Source organism: Antechinus flavipes, chromosome 4, assembly GCF_016432865.1.
Source record: "Antechinus flavipes isolate AdamAnt ecotype Samford, QLD, Australia chromosome 4, AdamAnt_v2, whole genome shotgun sequence".
Lineage (NCBI taxonomy): Eukaryota > Metazoa > Chordata > Mammalia > Dasyuromorphia > Dasyuridae > Antechinus > Antechinus flavipes.
In genome coordinates, this window is record NC_067401.1 from 118,621,666 (window position 1) to 118,639,334 (window position 17,669).

A 17,669-nucleotide genomic window follows, 5' to 3' on the forward strand; every position below is an offset into this window, starting at 1 on the left:
AAGGGTCAACGCTGAAAAATTACCCATGCATATGTTTTGTAAATAAAAATCTTTAATAAAATTAAAAAAAAAAAAACAAGTGATCAACCTGCCAGTCTTTGAATACTTCCAGTACTTACAGAAAAAGGAACCTCATTACCCACAGAAGGCATCCCATTCTGCTTTTAAATTTAATTTTATTAGATTTTATAGACATTATTCTGAAAAGAGAAGTTATTGCATTAACTTTGTGCTATAAATACTCTATCCTGGGGTGGGGAGTGAGGGAGAAGAAGATTTGATACTCAGAGGGATGATGATTAGATGGATCCGAAAACTGTTAGATATACTTTATCCCAGCCACCTCCAACCACTCAAGGTTATCATAGTCACTACAGAGAATCCTCAACTAAACAAGTCCACCTTGGTAGTTGCAAGCTGAAGTACAGCTATTTTGAGAAAGGCTGTCACAGACATCTGAGGGAATGATATTTTTTAAGAGTAGAGAAAGCCTTTAAAGGAGGGAAAGGGTCACACATGTGCAAAAATATTTGTGGCAGCCCTTTTTGTAGTGGCTAGAAATTGGAAACTGAATGGATGCCCATCAATTGGAGAAAGGCTGAATAAATTATGGTATATTAATGTTATAGAATGTTTTTGTTCTGTAAGAAATAATCAGGAGGATAATTTTAGAGAGGCCTGGAGAGACTTACATGAACTGATGATAAGTGAAATGAGCAGAACCAGGAGACATCAATATTGCATGATGATCAATTCTGATGGACTTGGCTCTTTTCAACGAGAAGATTCAGGCCAGTTCCAATGATTTGGTGATGATGAGAGCCATTTACACTTAGAGAGAGGACTATGGGAATTGAGAGTGCATCACAACATAGCATTTTCACTCTTTTTGTTGTAGTTTGCTTGAATTTTACTTTCTCATTTTTTTTCCTTTTTGATCTGATTTCTCTTGTGCAGCAAGATAATTGTATAAATATGCATGCCTATATTGGATTTAACATATATTTTTACATATTTAACATATATTGGATTACATGCCATAATGGGGGGAAGGAGGGAAAATTGGAACACAAGGTTTTTCAAGGGTCAGTGTTGAAAAATTATCCTTGCATATATTTTGTAAATAAAAAAACTTCAATAAAGAAATTATCCATATATTAGGGCATAAAAAAAGAATAGAGGAAGCCTTCTAGTCCTAGTCACTAATAGATAACTTAGTTCTTATGAAATTAGATCCTCTAGACTCAAGAAAGAGAAAATCTCTGTTATCATTATTTGCCAAGCCATGTCTTGTGCCCCATATTTCATGTAAGCATAAGATGAAGCCAAACTTAGCTTTATTTCCATTGGGTCTACTATTTCAAATAATCCGAATTCAGTGAAAGTCGTTTTTTTCATCCCTGCTTTATTCTACTAGGAAGAATCTCATCCTGTCTCAAGCAGAGCCTCTTACTTCCCACTATAATTTAAAATATCAGCAAGATCCACCTGGTCCAGACAAGACTAAATTACTCATAGAGCCATTGTTCAACTTTATTGTCCAACAGAGCAGTTCAACTAAGCTGTAGGATCTCCCAGTTCTAGGATCCACTGAAGCACATATGTCATTAGAGCATTCTCTGACTAGTAGCTTTAGTCAGATTGCCAGACTCTGACTGTCTAAGCTGAAGTGCACCAAAGTGATGACTATGTGAGATTTGTATATAATTTCAAACAGAATAGGTCAGAAAGATTACACCAATAAGCTTACAGTATTAAGGAGCATCTCAATGGAAATTAAACCTTGCAGCATGATGAGTCATGGATAGGATTAAGGTTTGACCAGTCACTTGCACTACTTAATTAGGGCTCAGTGGGGAACACTAGAATTGGAATACAAGAACAATTCCAGCAATACAAACTGGTGTCAAGGTACTAAAAAGGAATAAAAACAATTTTGAGTCATGAAATCCTGCAACATGCAATATAACATTGACTATTCCCAGGAGGAGAATAAAGGGTGATGTCTGAGAAATAGAGATGGGCAGCTGAGGGAGTTCATACTACATGATCTCAGTTTTCTTGGAGAAAAAGAAATATGGCTCATTTGATGTCCCTCAGAGTAGAGGCAAGGGGTTTTTAAAGTCATTAAATTTGTGAAAGTTTAAAAAAAGTTAAAGGTAAAGTATGACTGTCCACAAGCAACAAGGGACCACCTAAGGTTACATCCCATACAATTGTACTATGTGAAATCAGCTTGATTATGACTGCAGCAATGCTTAGTAATACTAGAAAAAAAGCAGAATTGTGAGGTAATATGAAGGTTCACAGGTTGAGACCAGTAGATTAAAGGCAAGACATTTTAGACTAACAGTTTGCAGGTAGTGATATGTTAGTGATAGTCAAACTTATGAAGCCTATGAATATGGTAGCAAATGAAACCCAAATAGTTAAATATGGACTGAGAGAATATGGACACTAAGAGGTGAACTGGTTACATTGAAGGCAAAAAGTAGATTGACTGATAATGAGGGAAGTGAAAAGATGAGGTTAGTAATTGGTTTCAAAGTGCTAAATCTTGGAGGTGGTACAACACTTAGGAGATGTAAAATATGTGGCTGAAGTGAGGATACAAAAGGTTGTTGATAGTGAGAGGTTTGTAAAAGTCCCCCAAAAGTATTTGGGCTGCTAGGAGGATTGTTGATATATTATTCAAGACCCCAAGAATGTCAGGAAATGGGGTCATGACTACAATCGATAAAGTTAGAATAATCTATCACTAAGAAGTCAGAAAATAGGATATGGAGGGGGTGGTGGCAAATTGCACAGACTTTGAAAAAAGAAAAATCATTAGGAGATGACAGTAAAAGAATAATCTGCAAGTGGTACTGGGAGATAAAGGAGTTATCTTTAGTGGCAAGAATTGTAAGGAATGTGGCCTCCTCACTATACAGATGAGTTTCTATCACAGAAATATGAAAGAAACGTTGGCTTAAAAATTCAATAAAATAACAATAAAAGTTCGATTATTAATAATGCTTAGAATTTATATAGCATTCTAAGTTTTCCAAATGCTTTATTTATATTAGCTCATTTGATTTTTACAACAATAATATAAGGTAAGTGTTGGAATGAAAGAATGTTGTTGAAAGTAGAGTGGAGCTACATACCTTTCAGAATGGCTAAGATGATAGGAAAAGACAATGACAAATGTTGGAGGGTATGTGGGAAAAGTGGGATACTAATACATTGTTGAAGTTGTGAACGAATCCAACCATTCTAGAAAGCAACATGGAACTATGCCCAAAAAGGTGTCAAACCGTGTATACCCTTTGACCCAGCAGTATTTCTACTGGGCTTATATCCCAAAGAGATCTTAAAGGAAAGAAAGGGACCCACGTAGGCAAAAATGTTTGTGGCAACCCTTTTTGTTGGGGCAAGAGACTGGAAAGTGAGTGGATGCCCATCAAGTGGAGAATGGCTAAATAAATTATGGTATATGAATGTTATGGAATATTATTGTTCTGTAAGAAACGACCAGAGAGATTGGAGAGACTTACATGAACTGATGCTGAGTGACATAAGCAGAACCAAGAGATCATTGCACATGGCAACAAGATTATACGATGATCAATTCTGATGGACATGAGATGATTCAAACCAATTGTTCAGTGATGAAAAGCGCCATCTACACCCAGAGAGAGGACTGTGGCTACTGAGTGTGGAACACAACATCACATTTTAATGCTTTCTGTTGATGTTTGTTTGCATTTTACTTTCTTTCTCATTTTTTTCTTTTGATTTGATTTTTCTTGTGCAGCAAGATAACTGTATAAATATGTATGCATATATTAACATATATTTCACCATGTTTAACATATATTTGAGGGGAGGGGATGGGGAAAGAAGAGGAAAAATTGGAACACAAGGTTTTGCAAGGTTAATGTTGAAAAATTATCCATGCATATCTTATGAAAATTAAAAAGCTTTAATTAAAAAAAGAAAAATGATGGAAATTTTGAAACAAGAACAATTGAAAGCAACATAATGTGTATTCTTTTTTTTTTAATGTAATAGACTTGTGTTTTCACATGTAATTCTCTTGCATTCTTCTATTCTGCATATAGAATGTTATTCAAAAAAAAGAAAGTAAAGTGGAGATTGTGACTGATATTTCTGTAGAAAGGATGGAAAAATAGGTGAACTAAAGAGGAAGAGAAGTGATCAGAATAGGGATGAAGGCTAAAGAGAAAGCAACATGGGCATACCATTTACATCTAAAGTGGTGATGAGGATTGGGAAGCTAGTAAAACAGAAGGAAGGTTGGTGTGATATACTCTGTAGGAAGAATTTAATCAGAAAATGTTCAGTTAGAGATCTAATTTAGAACACTTGTATTTATGCCTCCACAATTTTTCCTCTAGGCATGCTATGACTTTTTGAGGACCTTAAAACTCAAGTGCTTTAGGCTTCTCGATTCTGGAAAGGTTGGGGGTGAGAAGGGGGGAAGTGAACCAGATGATATTTATAAGGTGCCTTCCTTGAAATTCCTTATGCGTTAAGGAGTAATAAGCTCTATATTAGGTAGTATTAGTCTGGGTTCCATGAATTTGGCTTTAGTATTTTATTTTTTAATAATTATTTCAAAAGAATTGCTTTTCTTTGTAAGTCTATGTATTTTATGTATTTAAAAGCATTTCTAGAAGGGATCTATAGGTTTCAACAGATTGCCAAAGATATGCTATCTCATATACATACACAGAGTTAAGAACCTTTGCTCTCAATGAACCAATGTGCAACACATTAGTAGTTAATATCAAATGATTTTTATTAACAAAATCTGACATCTAGCCTCATGATATACCACACCATGAGGGAGGTTGATAAAGGTACATTTCTTTGATTCAGGGTACATTTAAAGTTACCCCAGGTATCTTCTTTTCATTCAAGGCCTATATTGTACTTTTTATACTGTGCTCATCATGAAACTTTTTTTAATCTGATGAATAATAGTTCTTAATCAGAAGATTGTGTTCACTCATGTTGCAGAAAAATATATTAACTTAAGATAAAATTCAGTTTTCTCATCTGCAAAATGGGAATAAACACCTTTTAAGGTCATTTTAAGTACTTTGTAAACCTCAAATCACTGTTATAGCCAAGGCAATCTCAATAAAGTTTGGATAGAAAATACCATCTGCATCTAGAAAAACCATGGAGATTGAATGTAACTCAACATGTTATATTCACTTCTTTTTTCTGTTTTTTTTCCTCTCTTGTGGTTTTTCCCTTTTATTCTGATTTTTCTCTCCCATTAAGATCCATAAAAAATGTGTATTAAAAAAGTTAATATACATGTATAACCAGAAAAAAAGAAAAAAATTACTATTATAATTATTATGGTTCTTATGAAATACCACATCTTGTAGACTGCTCACAACACTGAAGTTTAAGGCCCACTAAATGCCATCAGAGAGAATCACATTAGATACTAAAGTCAAATTGCTTAACCAATTTGAACTTTTCCAATGTCTTGAATTCCAAATTTATAATTTATTACAACATAAAGGTAGAAATATAGATCTAACTTGTTAGTCAAAGTTCAAATTACTTATTTGAGAGGTTTAGTTTTAAAAATACAACTTTTCTTTTACAGTTTACTATTATTTTAGCCATTCTTTGAAAAGTTCAAATTGGGTAGATAGTCTGTTCTCACTTCCCAGAAAGATTAATTTTAAAAATATCCTCTTCTGCTGAGATGAGAAAATATAGCCTTAGAATTTTCTTATGTAGATAGCAGGTAGAGTTAAAGAGCTAAGCAGGCTGCATTGTCACTATCCTCTCAGGCGATGTACCTACCGAACAACCTTGTATAATTCAGTTCCTCCTCTTTAAGGCAAGCAGAACTTTCTTAGTAAATCAATTTCTTTTCCGGATCTGGCCTGCTTTTCAAAATCCAGCATCAGCTGCACCCAATAAAATATCACCAACTTATGATCTAAAAATTTATGGATCCTGAATTCATATTCTGGGCTTGTAAAAAGTTAATACTTCCATCTCACATTGTCCAATTGTTTTTAATTGGCTCCCAAGACCCCAGGTTTAGTTCAAAATGAAAGTGTGAGTATCTCTAGAAAGAGGAATACATATGCTATGTAGAATAAGTACACAGCTAAGAATTTGTTGGTGACCACTCTCTTTAGAAAAAGGGAAAGGAAAGATGGAAGATTAGCAGTCTGCCTCCAATCTGGACTGGATCAAGAATTTGGGGTTTGCTGTGAACATATTGATATTTGCACTGTCTGAATTCTGGACTCTCCACAACGGAGCTTGCCATCATATCCATTTCCTCCTTCCTGCTTGCTTTTCTTTTTCTTTTTTCCTAAAATTTTAGGAAATTTTTATCCTCGAATCCCACTCACAAAGTCCAGGGTCAAAGGTATTCTAGTTTGCTTTTGGGTCAAGTCCTAAGGTATCTTGGAATCTTAGAACTTAGAGAATGAAGGGAAGACTATTCACTTAGAAAAAAAGAATCCTTTTTTCCATGTCGAAGCCTTCTGGTGGAGCTCCAAAAAGGTAGGTTTAACTTAGTCCCAATCTGGGGCAACTAGATGGTGCCAGGTGGATAGAGCACCAGAGCTAGAGTCAGGGAGACCTGAGATCAAATCTAGCCTTAAACACTTAATACTTACTTGCTGGGTGACACTTGGCAAGTCACCTAAATCCAACTGCCTTGCAAAAAAAAAAAAAAATCAAAACAAACCTTAGTCCTAATCTACAATATTAACTGTAAACTTACCAAAGTATAATAATTCCACACCACAAATATGTATTAAGTTAAATATAAGTTCAATGCATTAACATGTACCTCTAGCCTCTAAATATGAAGTTACTTTACTTTTAATGATATAAGTTGTGATAAATATCTTAACTGAGGTCTTCCAAAATGAATTCTAGAATTTAATACAGTATTAAAATTTTTAAATACATTAGATAATCCATATCTAAGAGTCTGAATGCAGATGGAAGCATACTATTTTCACTTTTTTTCTTCATGGTTTTTTCTTTTGTAAACTAATTTTTTTTATAAACTGTTTCTTCTTTCACAACATGAGTGATATGGAAATGTTTTACATGACTGCACATATATAATCTGTATCAAATAATTTCTTATCTTAGGGAGAGGAGAAGCAGGGAGAAAATTTGGAATTCAAAATATTACAAAAAAAGAATGCTAAAATCAGTCATATATGGTATTCTTAAGAGGAAGAGTTTTTGCCCCTAATTCAAACATAAAATATTTGCATTCTTATGGTCTAAAATAATTATTTTAATAATTATTTCCTTTCTGAAAATTTTTTTATTAAAGCTTTTTATTTTCAAAACATATGCATGGATAATTTTTCAACATTGACCCTTGCAAAACCTTGTGTTCTAATTTTTTTCCTCCTTCCCTTCATCCCCTTCCCTAGATGGGAAGTAATTCAGTATGTTAAACATGTTAAAATATATGTTAATATGTATACATATTCATACAATCATCTTGCTGCTTGAGAAAAATCAGATCAAAAAAGAAAAAATTAGAAAATAAAATGCAACAACAAAAATGTTATGTTGTGATCCATACTCAGTTCCCACAGTCCTCTCTCTGGATATAGATGGTCTCTTCATCACAAGATCATTGGAACTGGCCTCAATCAAAGAGATTTCTTCCTTGTAAAGATGTTTCATAGTTTAAAATTAATATTTGAGTTGACTGAAACTTATCCAAATTATGAGTATTAACTTCATTTATTTGAAATTAATTCAGTAATACTGGTCACTGATTTTAATGTAATGGAAAAATGCACATGTACACACACATAAACACATATACTTCATCTTAAAATCCTCAAGGCCTTACCATCTGCCCTGTCTCCAAACCACCCAGATTCTTTCAGAACTTTCCCCAATTATAGTGTGAGCCCCTAGAAAGCTGATTTCTTGTTTGTATCCTCAGAACTTAGAACAGTCCTTGACATATAGTATTTTTTTCATTTATTCATTCAGCTGATGACAAAAATATTGTTAGGAAAGTGCTAGCAGAAATTAAGACAACTCTGAGACATCACTATACACTTGTCAGACTGGCTAAAATGACAGGAAAAGATAATGATGAATGTTGGAGGGGGTGTGGGAAAACTGGGACACTGATACATTGTTGCTGGAATTGTGAACTGATTAAACCTTTCTGGAGAGCAATCTGGAACTATGCTCAAAAAGTTATCAAATTGTGCATACCCTTTGACCCAACAGTGTTTCTACTGATTATATCCCAAGAGATCTTAAAGGAAGGAAAGGGATCCATGTGTGCAAAAAAATGTTTATGGCAGCCCTTTTTGTAGTGGAAAGAAACTGGAAACTAAATGGATGCCCATCAGTTGGAGAATGGCTGAGTAAATTGTGGTATATGAATGTTATGAATATTATTGTTCTGTAAGAAATGACCAGCAGGATGATTTTGGAGAGGGCTGGAGAGACTTACATGAACTGATGTTAAGTGAAGTGAGCAGAACCAGAAGATCATTGTACACAGCAACAAGACTATATGATGATCAATTTTGATAGATGTGCCTCTCTTCAACAATGAAATGATTCAAACCAGTTCTACTTGTTCAATGATAAAGAGAGCCATCTACACTCAAAAAGAGAACTATGGGAACTGTGTGGACCACAACATAACTAATCTTCACTTTTTCTTTTGATTTTTGCTTGCATTATGTTTTCTTCTCAGATTTTTTTCCTTCTTTACATGATTTTTCTTGTACAGCAAGATAAAACTGTATAAATATGTATGTATAGATATTGGATTTAACATTTATTTTAACTTATTTAGCATGTATTAGACTACCTGCCATCTAGGAGAGGGAATGGGGGGAAGGAGGGGAAGAGAAAGTTTTGCAAGGGTCAATGCTTGCTTGCCATCTGGGGGAGGGGGTGAAGGGAGAGAGGGGAAAAATCGGAACAGAAGTGAGTGCAAGGGATAATGCTGTAAAAAATTACCCTGGCATGGGTTCTGTCAATAAAAAGTTATTTTAAAAAAAAGGGTCAATGCTGAAAAATTATCCATGCATATCTTTTGTAAATTAAAAAGCTTTAATAAATTTAAAAACAAATTTAAAAAGTATCAACAGTTAACCCTAGGAATTAAAATTTGTTTCAAAAAATGAAAGAAATAAATGTAATCTTGCTTCTCTTAAAAACACTATACACTGAACAATTTATTTCAAAATCACTGCTTATACATCACAGCAGAGTGTCAAGGTGTGTGTGTGTGGGGGGAGGGTAGGGAGGAACACTTTGAGTTTAGGAGCATATTTATCAAAATTACATTAGTTTATTTAGAACCCATCTGTAGGACAAGTTCTAAACTTAGAATTCTTAAGGAACTACAAGAGGTGGACAGAATCAAGTAACTAACATGCAATCAAAATTACTTTTAAGGATTATTTTGGGTTCAATGAAGGAATGGGAATTTCATAAAATAGAAGACAATAGTTGTCAGCATTTTTAATATTTGCTCTCAGGAGCTCTTTGAATATTTGCAGAAAAAAAATATTTCCCAGCTGAATAATCGTAATTGATGCAACTTTTAGAATAAGTAGCTTTTGATTCTTGAATGAATAAGCAAGTTGTTCCTCCTCCTATTTTAGCAGAACATGCGCACTTTAGCTGACAGTATTTGAAATGTCATATTTTACTTCTGATTCCCCCCATTGTAGGTATTGGACATAACTTTGTTTCAAACCTCAATATGCATCAAATCTCATATTTTTGCAGCTCATATTCTCTTTTCAACAATTTAAATTGTTTATGCTACAATCACTTTCCTTTGTTCTAGATTAAATCCTTTTGATATACATATCATGATGTAATTCAAATGGAATCATAGTTATCAACAAGCAAATTTTCACTGTAATTCACATGTGATAGTGAAACTAAAGAACTACAAAGTAGAATCAAACCAAAATCCCAAATCCCATTGATTATCCTCTTGGAGGGCAAAGTCAAAATAAAACCTGAAAGACTGACTTATATCATTTACAAGTATCTTATTTACAAGCAGTTTAAAGCACAAGATTAAGTTTAAACTAATTGCTTCAAGTAGTATTACAAGTGCTTTACTTCATACACTTATAGCCATTAGCATGACAATTGAATCAAGGACAACTAACTCAATAAGTATACATTCATTTAAGTCCAGGAAAATTTATATCTATCTGGTAGAGTCACTGGCTAATATCCCTTTGTTGTGAATCAGCACAAATATTATCTCATATAAAGGAGAGAAATATCATTGGGAAACTATTTTGTGAAATTAGAGGACCATGAAAACCCAACATTTTTAAGTACTTAAGTGACAATTGGAGGAATGTATTGCTATAGTGCTTTTGATCTGTCCATAAGTATGACCAAAGTGACTGCAAATGTGCTTTGCTTTGGGAGATAGCATCTTTTTAAATTTCTAGAGTCTGAATAAGAACTGCATGCTTAGTTCTCTAGAGATGATACTAGTTTCTAGAAAAGTGAATTAAAACCTATGGATGTTGTGCCTGTTTCCCTAAATTGTTCTGCCTCAGTTTCCCAAATTGTCCTGCCTTGATTCCTTGAATTGTTCTGCCTCAATCTCCCTGGTTGCAACCCCCCTTTTCTGTTCATTAGAACCGAGATAATTAGAGCTGTGGAGATCTGGCCATTCTGACATTCCAAAAAATAAAACTCCAGATGTCCTATCTCAGATACCTAATTGGCATCTTCTATCTCTTAAGTCCCAGACTTCATGTCTCTAGTTTATCAGAATTTATGGTCCTACCCTCAACCTGTCAGAACTGGATTGATGGTCCCTTTTTGGAAATTCCTGCTCTCATTCAGACTTCACCCCCTGCCTTTGTCTTAGAGCCACATATGTATTTCATTGGAATTGCACATTGTTTGTTGATGCTAAAGCTGCTGCTGCTGCTGAATGCTTTGAGACATCAGCCCTGGGACCAAAATGCATCTTTTGGTCCCAGAAAATCTCTCCCTCTCAGAAATCCAAATAAAATATTAAAAACTCTCTAATCTCTATCTTGCCTCATTTCTGCAGCATTACATGGCCTGAGGTATAGAGGACATATTCCACATCTGAATTGATGTATTTATCTCATGAAGCAAATTAATAGTGGGATTGATCTGAACTACTCCTGATTCCAAGGAAAGAATAGGCAAAGAAATCCTGGGATCAGTATTGGACTTTGAGAACTGTTCACTGATTAGGGCTTACCTGTTTTCCTTTAATGAACTCTACTTCCTATTAACATCCTTGAAAATAGATCATCACAAATTTTAGTACATTCTGCAATTTAGGAAACAGCAGATTGTTAGAAGAAAGTTGAAGCGCCATTGCGTCTCGTTAATTGTGGATTCAGAGAGACAAAGTAATTCTGAACTTTATCATAAAGCATTTGGATGTCTACAATGGTCACAGGATTTTACACAAGGATATTATTTTAACAATGTTAAGTTGTTCTGTTGCATAAGTCTGAAAGTTACAAATTGACCTGTCACAGGTATGTTGGGACAAAACTTGCTCAATTTCTGATTCTGAGAAAAGGTCAGACACACTTTTGGAATAATCAATTTATGTAGCATAATATTATTCAAAGTTTATAAATCAAGACTTATGGTCTAACAAGTGAGAATATTGGCCTATACCCCCACCGTGACCCTGAAATTGCAGTTGAAATAATAGTCCAATTGCAATTGTACTACACAGACCAATCATTGCATTCTATAAACAAGACTGTCTTATTTTTTAATTACTCTTAAAGTTTTGTCTGGGTGGTTCTGTATGCTTTTTGTATTTTTACTGAATACAAATATGCTGTATTTTTGGTCAAGATATTTCAAAGTAATGTTTCTCATTCAATCTACTATTATTGAAAATCATAACACATACATGTATGTATATATATGTATATAAAAGTTTTCTATTTCATTCTACAGGAAATAAAAAGGGTCTGCAGTTTACTGAATACAGACCTACTCTGACAGCAGATTGAACGGTAGACTCAAGTGGGGATAAACTGGATGCTGGGAGATGGTCTTTATATTGTTTTCGATGGTGATAGTACTTACTGCAAGAAAAAAACATTATTAAAATATCTGAATTTATGATCAAATCTTAATAAGCTTAACAAGAGTACCATCTTATCTCAAGAAATCCGTACAGGACTTTGATACACTTAAATCATTTGGAAAGAAATTGTTCAAATAAACAAATTAATTTCTATCTACAAAAATAAAAATCCACATAGCCTTTTACAGGATAGGGATTGAATCAGTAATTTTTATTAGTAAGTATAAGTAACAACCAGTTGGTGAAACTCCCTCTCTCATTACAGGTGGATGCTATCTTTGATTTGCCTAGAAGATAGATTAGGTATCTTGCCCAAGTCAAAAAGCCATTTTCTAATTACTGTTTAGAGTGCCACGGGTTTATCCATTAAAATAGAGGCATTTCTGATTTCAACTCAAGCTTAAAATTAACTGGACTACTATTTTTTAAGCTTACAAATTAAAGGTTCTTGCTAGACCTTCCTAAAGCTGGCACAGTAATGAGCACCTTGTAGTCCCTATGTAAGTGGAAACTCCTAGTTGTTTTTCCTGCTGAGAATCAGACTTTGATGTTACTAATTTGGGATCTTAGTAAATGTCTGCCATGTACTGACATTTTAAATTGTTTTTACTTGTCAAACTTATTAAAACTTTCCTGGAATATCAATATAATCCATGTTGTTTTTTAAATTGAACTTCAAGTCTATATTGTGGTGATTCAAACTTCTATTCATTTTTTCACTTTTTAACTTTCTCAATATTCAATTAAAATTCAATTGCAAATATCCTGCAAATCACTGGCTATTGGTGGTACAGTGATAAGAGGACAGGACATGGAATCGGAAAAACTGGAGTTCAAATCCAGCCTCAGACACTTAAAGTGTATGATGGTAGACAATTCACTTAATCCTGTTTGCCTCAGTTTCCTCATTTGTAAAATGAGTCAGAAGGCAATGGTAATAATCCACTATCTTTGCAAAGAAGACTCAAATGAGGTCACAGACTTGGACAAAAATTGAAGAACAAATTAGAAAAGGCCTGGGAGTGGTTCTGTTATGTCTTGATCTTAAGAATGGAAAAAAAAGATAGAAAGAGGAAAACACTGTTAGAGGTGGTGGCAGGAGAAAGAAGTGTTAGGGAAAATAATGAGTAGATAAATCTATAAACAAAGAAGAGAGAGTAGAGGAGTGGGGAGTGGTTGACATGAATCTTAACTGAACAGGTCAAAAGGAATATATATACAGTTGGGCACATTCTAGTAGAAGGAAAAGATGAAATGAGGAGAGAAGGAATTAGAGCCAAAATTGTCCATGAGATTTTCTTGGCAGATACATTGGAGTGGTTTCTTTCTCCAGTGGATTAAGGCAAACAGAAATTAAGTGATTTGCTCAGGGTCACAAAACTACTAAGGCCACATTCAAACTCTGATCTGACTACAGGTCTAGCATTCTAACCACTAAGCCATCTAGCTATTCCATAATAATCATAATTCTGATACATTCATGTAAATTTTAAAAAATACAACAAACCCCAAGCTTGGGAATTGATTGACATAATTATCAATTACAATAACTGAGGACTCATGATGAAACCTGCTGCCCACCTCCTGACAAGAGGGGATGGACTCAGAATGCTAAATCAAGATTATTTTTAAAAAAAGAAATGTGAAATTTTTGTTTTTGCTTGATTACACATGGGGTTGTAATAGGGTCTTCTTGTTTTCTTGATTTGGGATAAGGAAGGGAGAGGGAGAAGGAAATAGGCAGTAGAGAATGCTAGTTTATGTTTGGGAATAAGAGTGAAAAATTGTGAAACATGATTCAGTCAGGTTCATTTTCTTAATGGCTAAATGACAACTGCAATCTAAACAGCAATATTATCATGTGTTGTTATAATTTATCAAAAGTTAATTAAATGAAAATTAAGCAATGATAGTGTCATTATGGCTTTTAATAGTTACTCCCTAGTGCCACAGTGAAACATTCAATGAAATTTTAGTGATTGACTAGTCCTACTGATAAACTTTAATGATTTCTACATGTCTGTATTTTTTGAAGGAGGGCCCTTATATTCATTTTATTGAGTGATAATACAAGGTTAGTATTTGTTGCTTTAAACAATGCCTAATCTTTGGCAAAGAAATGTTGAAGGAAAAGATAATTAAACAAAAATTTCCCACTGCCATTATCATCGAGGTACTGCCACTGTAAACATGATCCACTAAAGCTATATTTAAACACAGTTGCAGGTTTAGATCTACAACCACACTTTAAATGTAGGACTAGACCACAAAACACTGCCACAATTATTCAATTCAACAAAATTATTGGACACTAGAGATGAGCCAGGCCTAATGCGCCACAGCAGGAAAGAAATTTAAGTACTCAAGAGAATAATACAACTTGAGGGTCAAAAAGATTTTATTATGTGTCTCATTGAGTATTAGAAGGTAAGACTCCTGGTAATGATCCTGTTCTGTCAAGGATAAAATCAGGTTGAAGTATTATCAAATCATACTTAATTAGAAAGTTTATGATGCAATCAGGTAGAGAAGAGATATTTATGTAAAATGTATTACTGAGATGACTTTAATAACCAACAGGTGTCAATAATGAAAGCTCCAAGTTAATAATACTAACTTACTATGTACATATTTTTGTGTATTTTAATGTTTACAACTATTTTTATTGCTTGAGTGTATTCTATACAAATGTTTTTAATAAATGATTTATAAATATTTGATAATGTCATTTTATGACTGTTTAAAATATTTACTATGTAAACTGTGCCCTGCCCTTATATACAGTGGTCTTTACAACTTTTTTTCTGCAATGCAAGATGCAAAATCTTTCAAATACTATTTTTCTTCCTTTGTTTCTCGTGACCGCTTTCGGGGGTTCACTGAAGGTTCCACTGGAGATAATGATGAAGGAACAACTACATCTCGAAAACCTTGGGCCTGCAAATAAAAACAAATTGGTTTTAAAAATATGAAATTAAGAAGTACACTCTCATATTGCCAACAGTCAAAGGGCATTATAAGTAGAAGAGATCTTTGCTATTACTATAGCTGTAAATGAACACTGTCCTCATTTTTGCTCTAATTCTTAAGCACTGGGACTAAGCCACTTAGGAAAAATATGGAGAAGAAAAAATATTAGAATACAGTAAGGTAAATTATAACAACAATTTTCACCTTTACTTCACTGAATTGCTTTGTTTTGTTATTAGGGCACTATTCTCTGAACCCCTTAATCTCTTAAACTTCTCCAAAATATAAATTATGGAACACATCCAGCCATTCTGAAGAGCAATTTGGAACTATGCTCAAAAAGTTATCAAACTGTGCATACCCTTCGATCCAGCAGTGTTTCTACTGGGCTTATACCCCAAAGAGATACTGAAGAAGGGAAAGGGACCTGTATGTGCCAAAATGTTTGTGGTAGCCCTGTTTGTAGGGGCTAGAAGCTGGAAAATGAATGGATGCCCATCAATTGGAGAATGGTTGAGTAAATTGTGGTATATGAATGTTATGGAATATTATTGTTCTGTAAGGAATGACCAGCAGGATGAATACAGAGAGGATTGGCGAGACCTACATGAACTGATGCTAAGTGAAATGAGCAGAACCAGGAGATCATTATATACCTCAACAACAATACTGTTTGAGCACATGTTCTGATGGAAGTGGATCTCTTCAATAAAGAGAGCTAATTCAGTTTCAATTGATCAAGGATGGACAGAAGCAGCTACACCCAAAGAAAGAACACTGGGAAATGAATATAAACTGCTTGCATTTTTGTTTTTCTTCCCGGGTTATTTATACCTTCTGAATCCAATTCTCCCTGTGCAACAAGAAAACTGTTCAGTTCTACACACATATATTGTATCTAGGATATACTGTAACCTATTCAACATGTAAAGGAGCAGTCCTTTACTGCTCCATCTGGGGGAGGGGGTGGAGGGAGGGGAAAAATCGGAACAGAAGTGAATGCAAGGGATAATGCAGTAAAAAATTACCCTGGTATGGGTTCTATCAATAAAAAGTTAATAAAACATATAGATAGATAGATAGATAGATAGATAAATTATGCTTCAAAGATAAAACATTTTCAGCTGTTGCCATGGTCCAGGACACCCAGAATACAAAAGGGAAAAAAAAATTATGAAATGACACCTATTCTGAGCTTACTCGGCCTACCTTCCCTAGCTCCCAGGCTACCAGCAATGAAGCTGCACTAACAGATGCAACCCAACACACAGACTAGCAGTAAAACCTAACCTCACACTCAGGCCACCTTAGCCCTTTGTGCTTTGGAGACCCTAGCTGCAGGCTATGGAAGTTGAGATAAGAGAGACAGCCAGTGCAGTGACAGCCCTCCGGGAGCAAAAGCTTGCCAGGGGCTTTGACAGCAAGCCAGCACTGCAACAAACAAACCTAAAGCACCAGTGCTACAGAGCCCCTACCAGAGCTACAGAAATGCCAGTGCAAGCCAGAGAACTGAAAAACACAGGAAGTGAAATAGGCCACCTAGACCACACACTGTATGTAGAGGTTGTGAAGCCTAAGGGAAAGAGCTTAGCATCTAGCTTGGGCCAATTCTCCCCACCCAAAAGTCACTGGAGCTGCCTCAAGTCTTACACAAGTAAACTATGAATTGCCCAGCATGGAAAGAGAATGGGATGTCTGAGATCCAACTCCCAAGGAAACTACCAGTTAACAGTCAGAAAGTGAGCAATAGAGGAAAATAGGGAGGAGGCAAGGAGACAGGAAGATTGAAATTACCATAGATCTCAGAAAGAAGAAAACTCAAAGACTAAGTACATAAACATGAAAAACATTAAAAATAAGAAATTTCATCTAACAAATTCAGACACCTATGAATAAACTATAGAACAAAGGCAAACAATTTCAAAACTTGATAAAAGAGAGGATTCTGTGGAATGAGAATACAGAATCATAACACTCTATTCCTAAGACCAGTTAGTAACATTCTTTCCCTCCCCTTCCCCCCGCAAAACAGAAACGGGAATTCCTGTTTCTGAAAGTAGAATTTATGGTTTACAGAACAAAAATAATAGGCAGAATAGAAAAATTGGAAACCAATTGCATGTCTCACCAAAGAAACAGGAGAGAACAAGAGATTCAGAATACAATTGACAGAAGCGAAGAACCATCACATAGAAAAGAATCAAAAAGGAATGAATAGCATTAAAAGAAAATATGTTCACTAAGTAAGTAAATGATACTGCTCTTAAAGACAGGATGTGTAGAGACAACCTAAATCATGGGTCTCCCAGAAGAACATAATATGACCAAGAAAAAAAAAGTCATAATGTAATGCCAGAGAAACTGAGGCAGGAGAGAGATTAGAGAGTTTTTAATATTTTATTAATGGGAGAGTAAGATTGACTGGACAGGACTCTTGTCTCAAATTATCCAGTCAGACAGAGATAAAGATATACTGGGACCAAGGAATTCATGTTGGTCCCAGGTCTGGAGGAGACTATCATCTCAAAGAATCCAGCGTCCAGCATCCACAGCCAGCCGCCAT

General features: G+C 34.7%; 1 protein-coding gene across 1 annotated transcript in view; it reads right to left on the reverse strand.

The window, feature by feature from the left end:
* Nucleotides 1-14,516: 14,516 nt before the first annotated feature.
* Nucleotides 14,517-17,669, reverse strand: part of RAD51C (RAD51 paralog C) — a 64,323-nt gene continuing 61,170 nt past the window's right edge. The window contains exon 9 of the mRNA XM_051994155.1: nt 14,517-15,073. Within this exon, the coding sequence (XP_051850115.1) occupies nt 14,972-15,073 (102 nt within the window). The 3' untranslated portion in view covers nt 14,517-14,971. The remainder of the gene's footprint in view (nt 15,074-17,669) is intronic.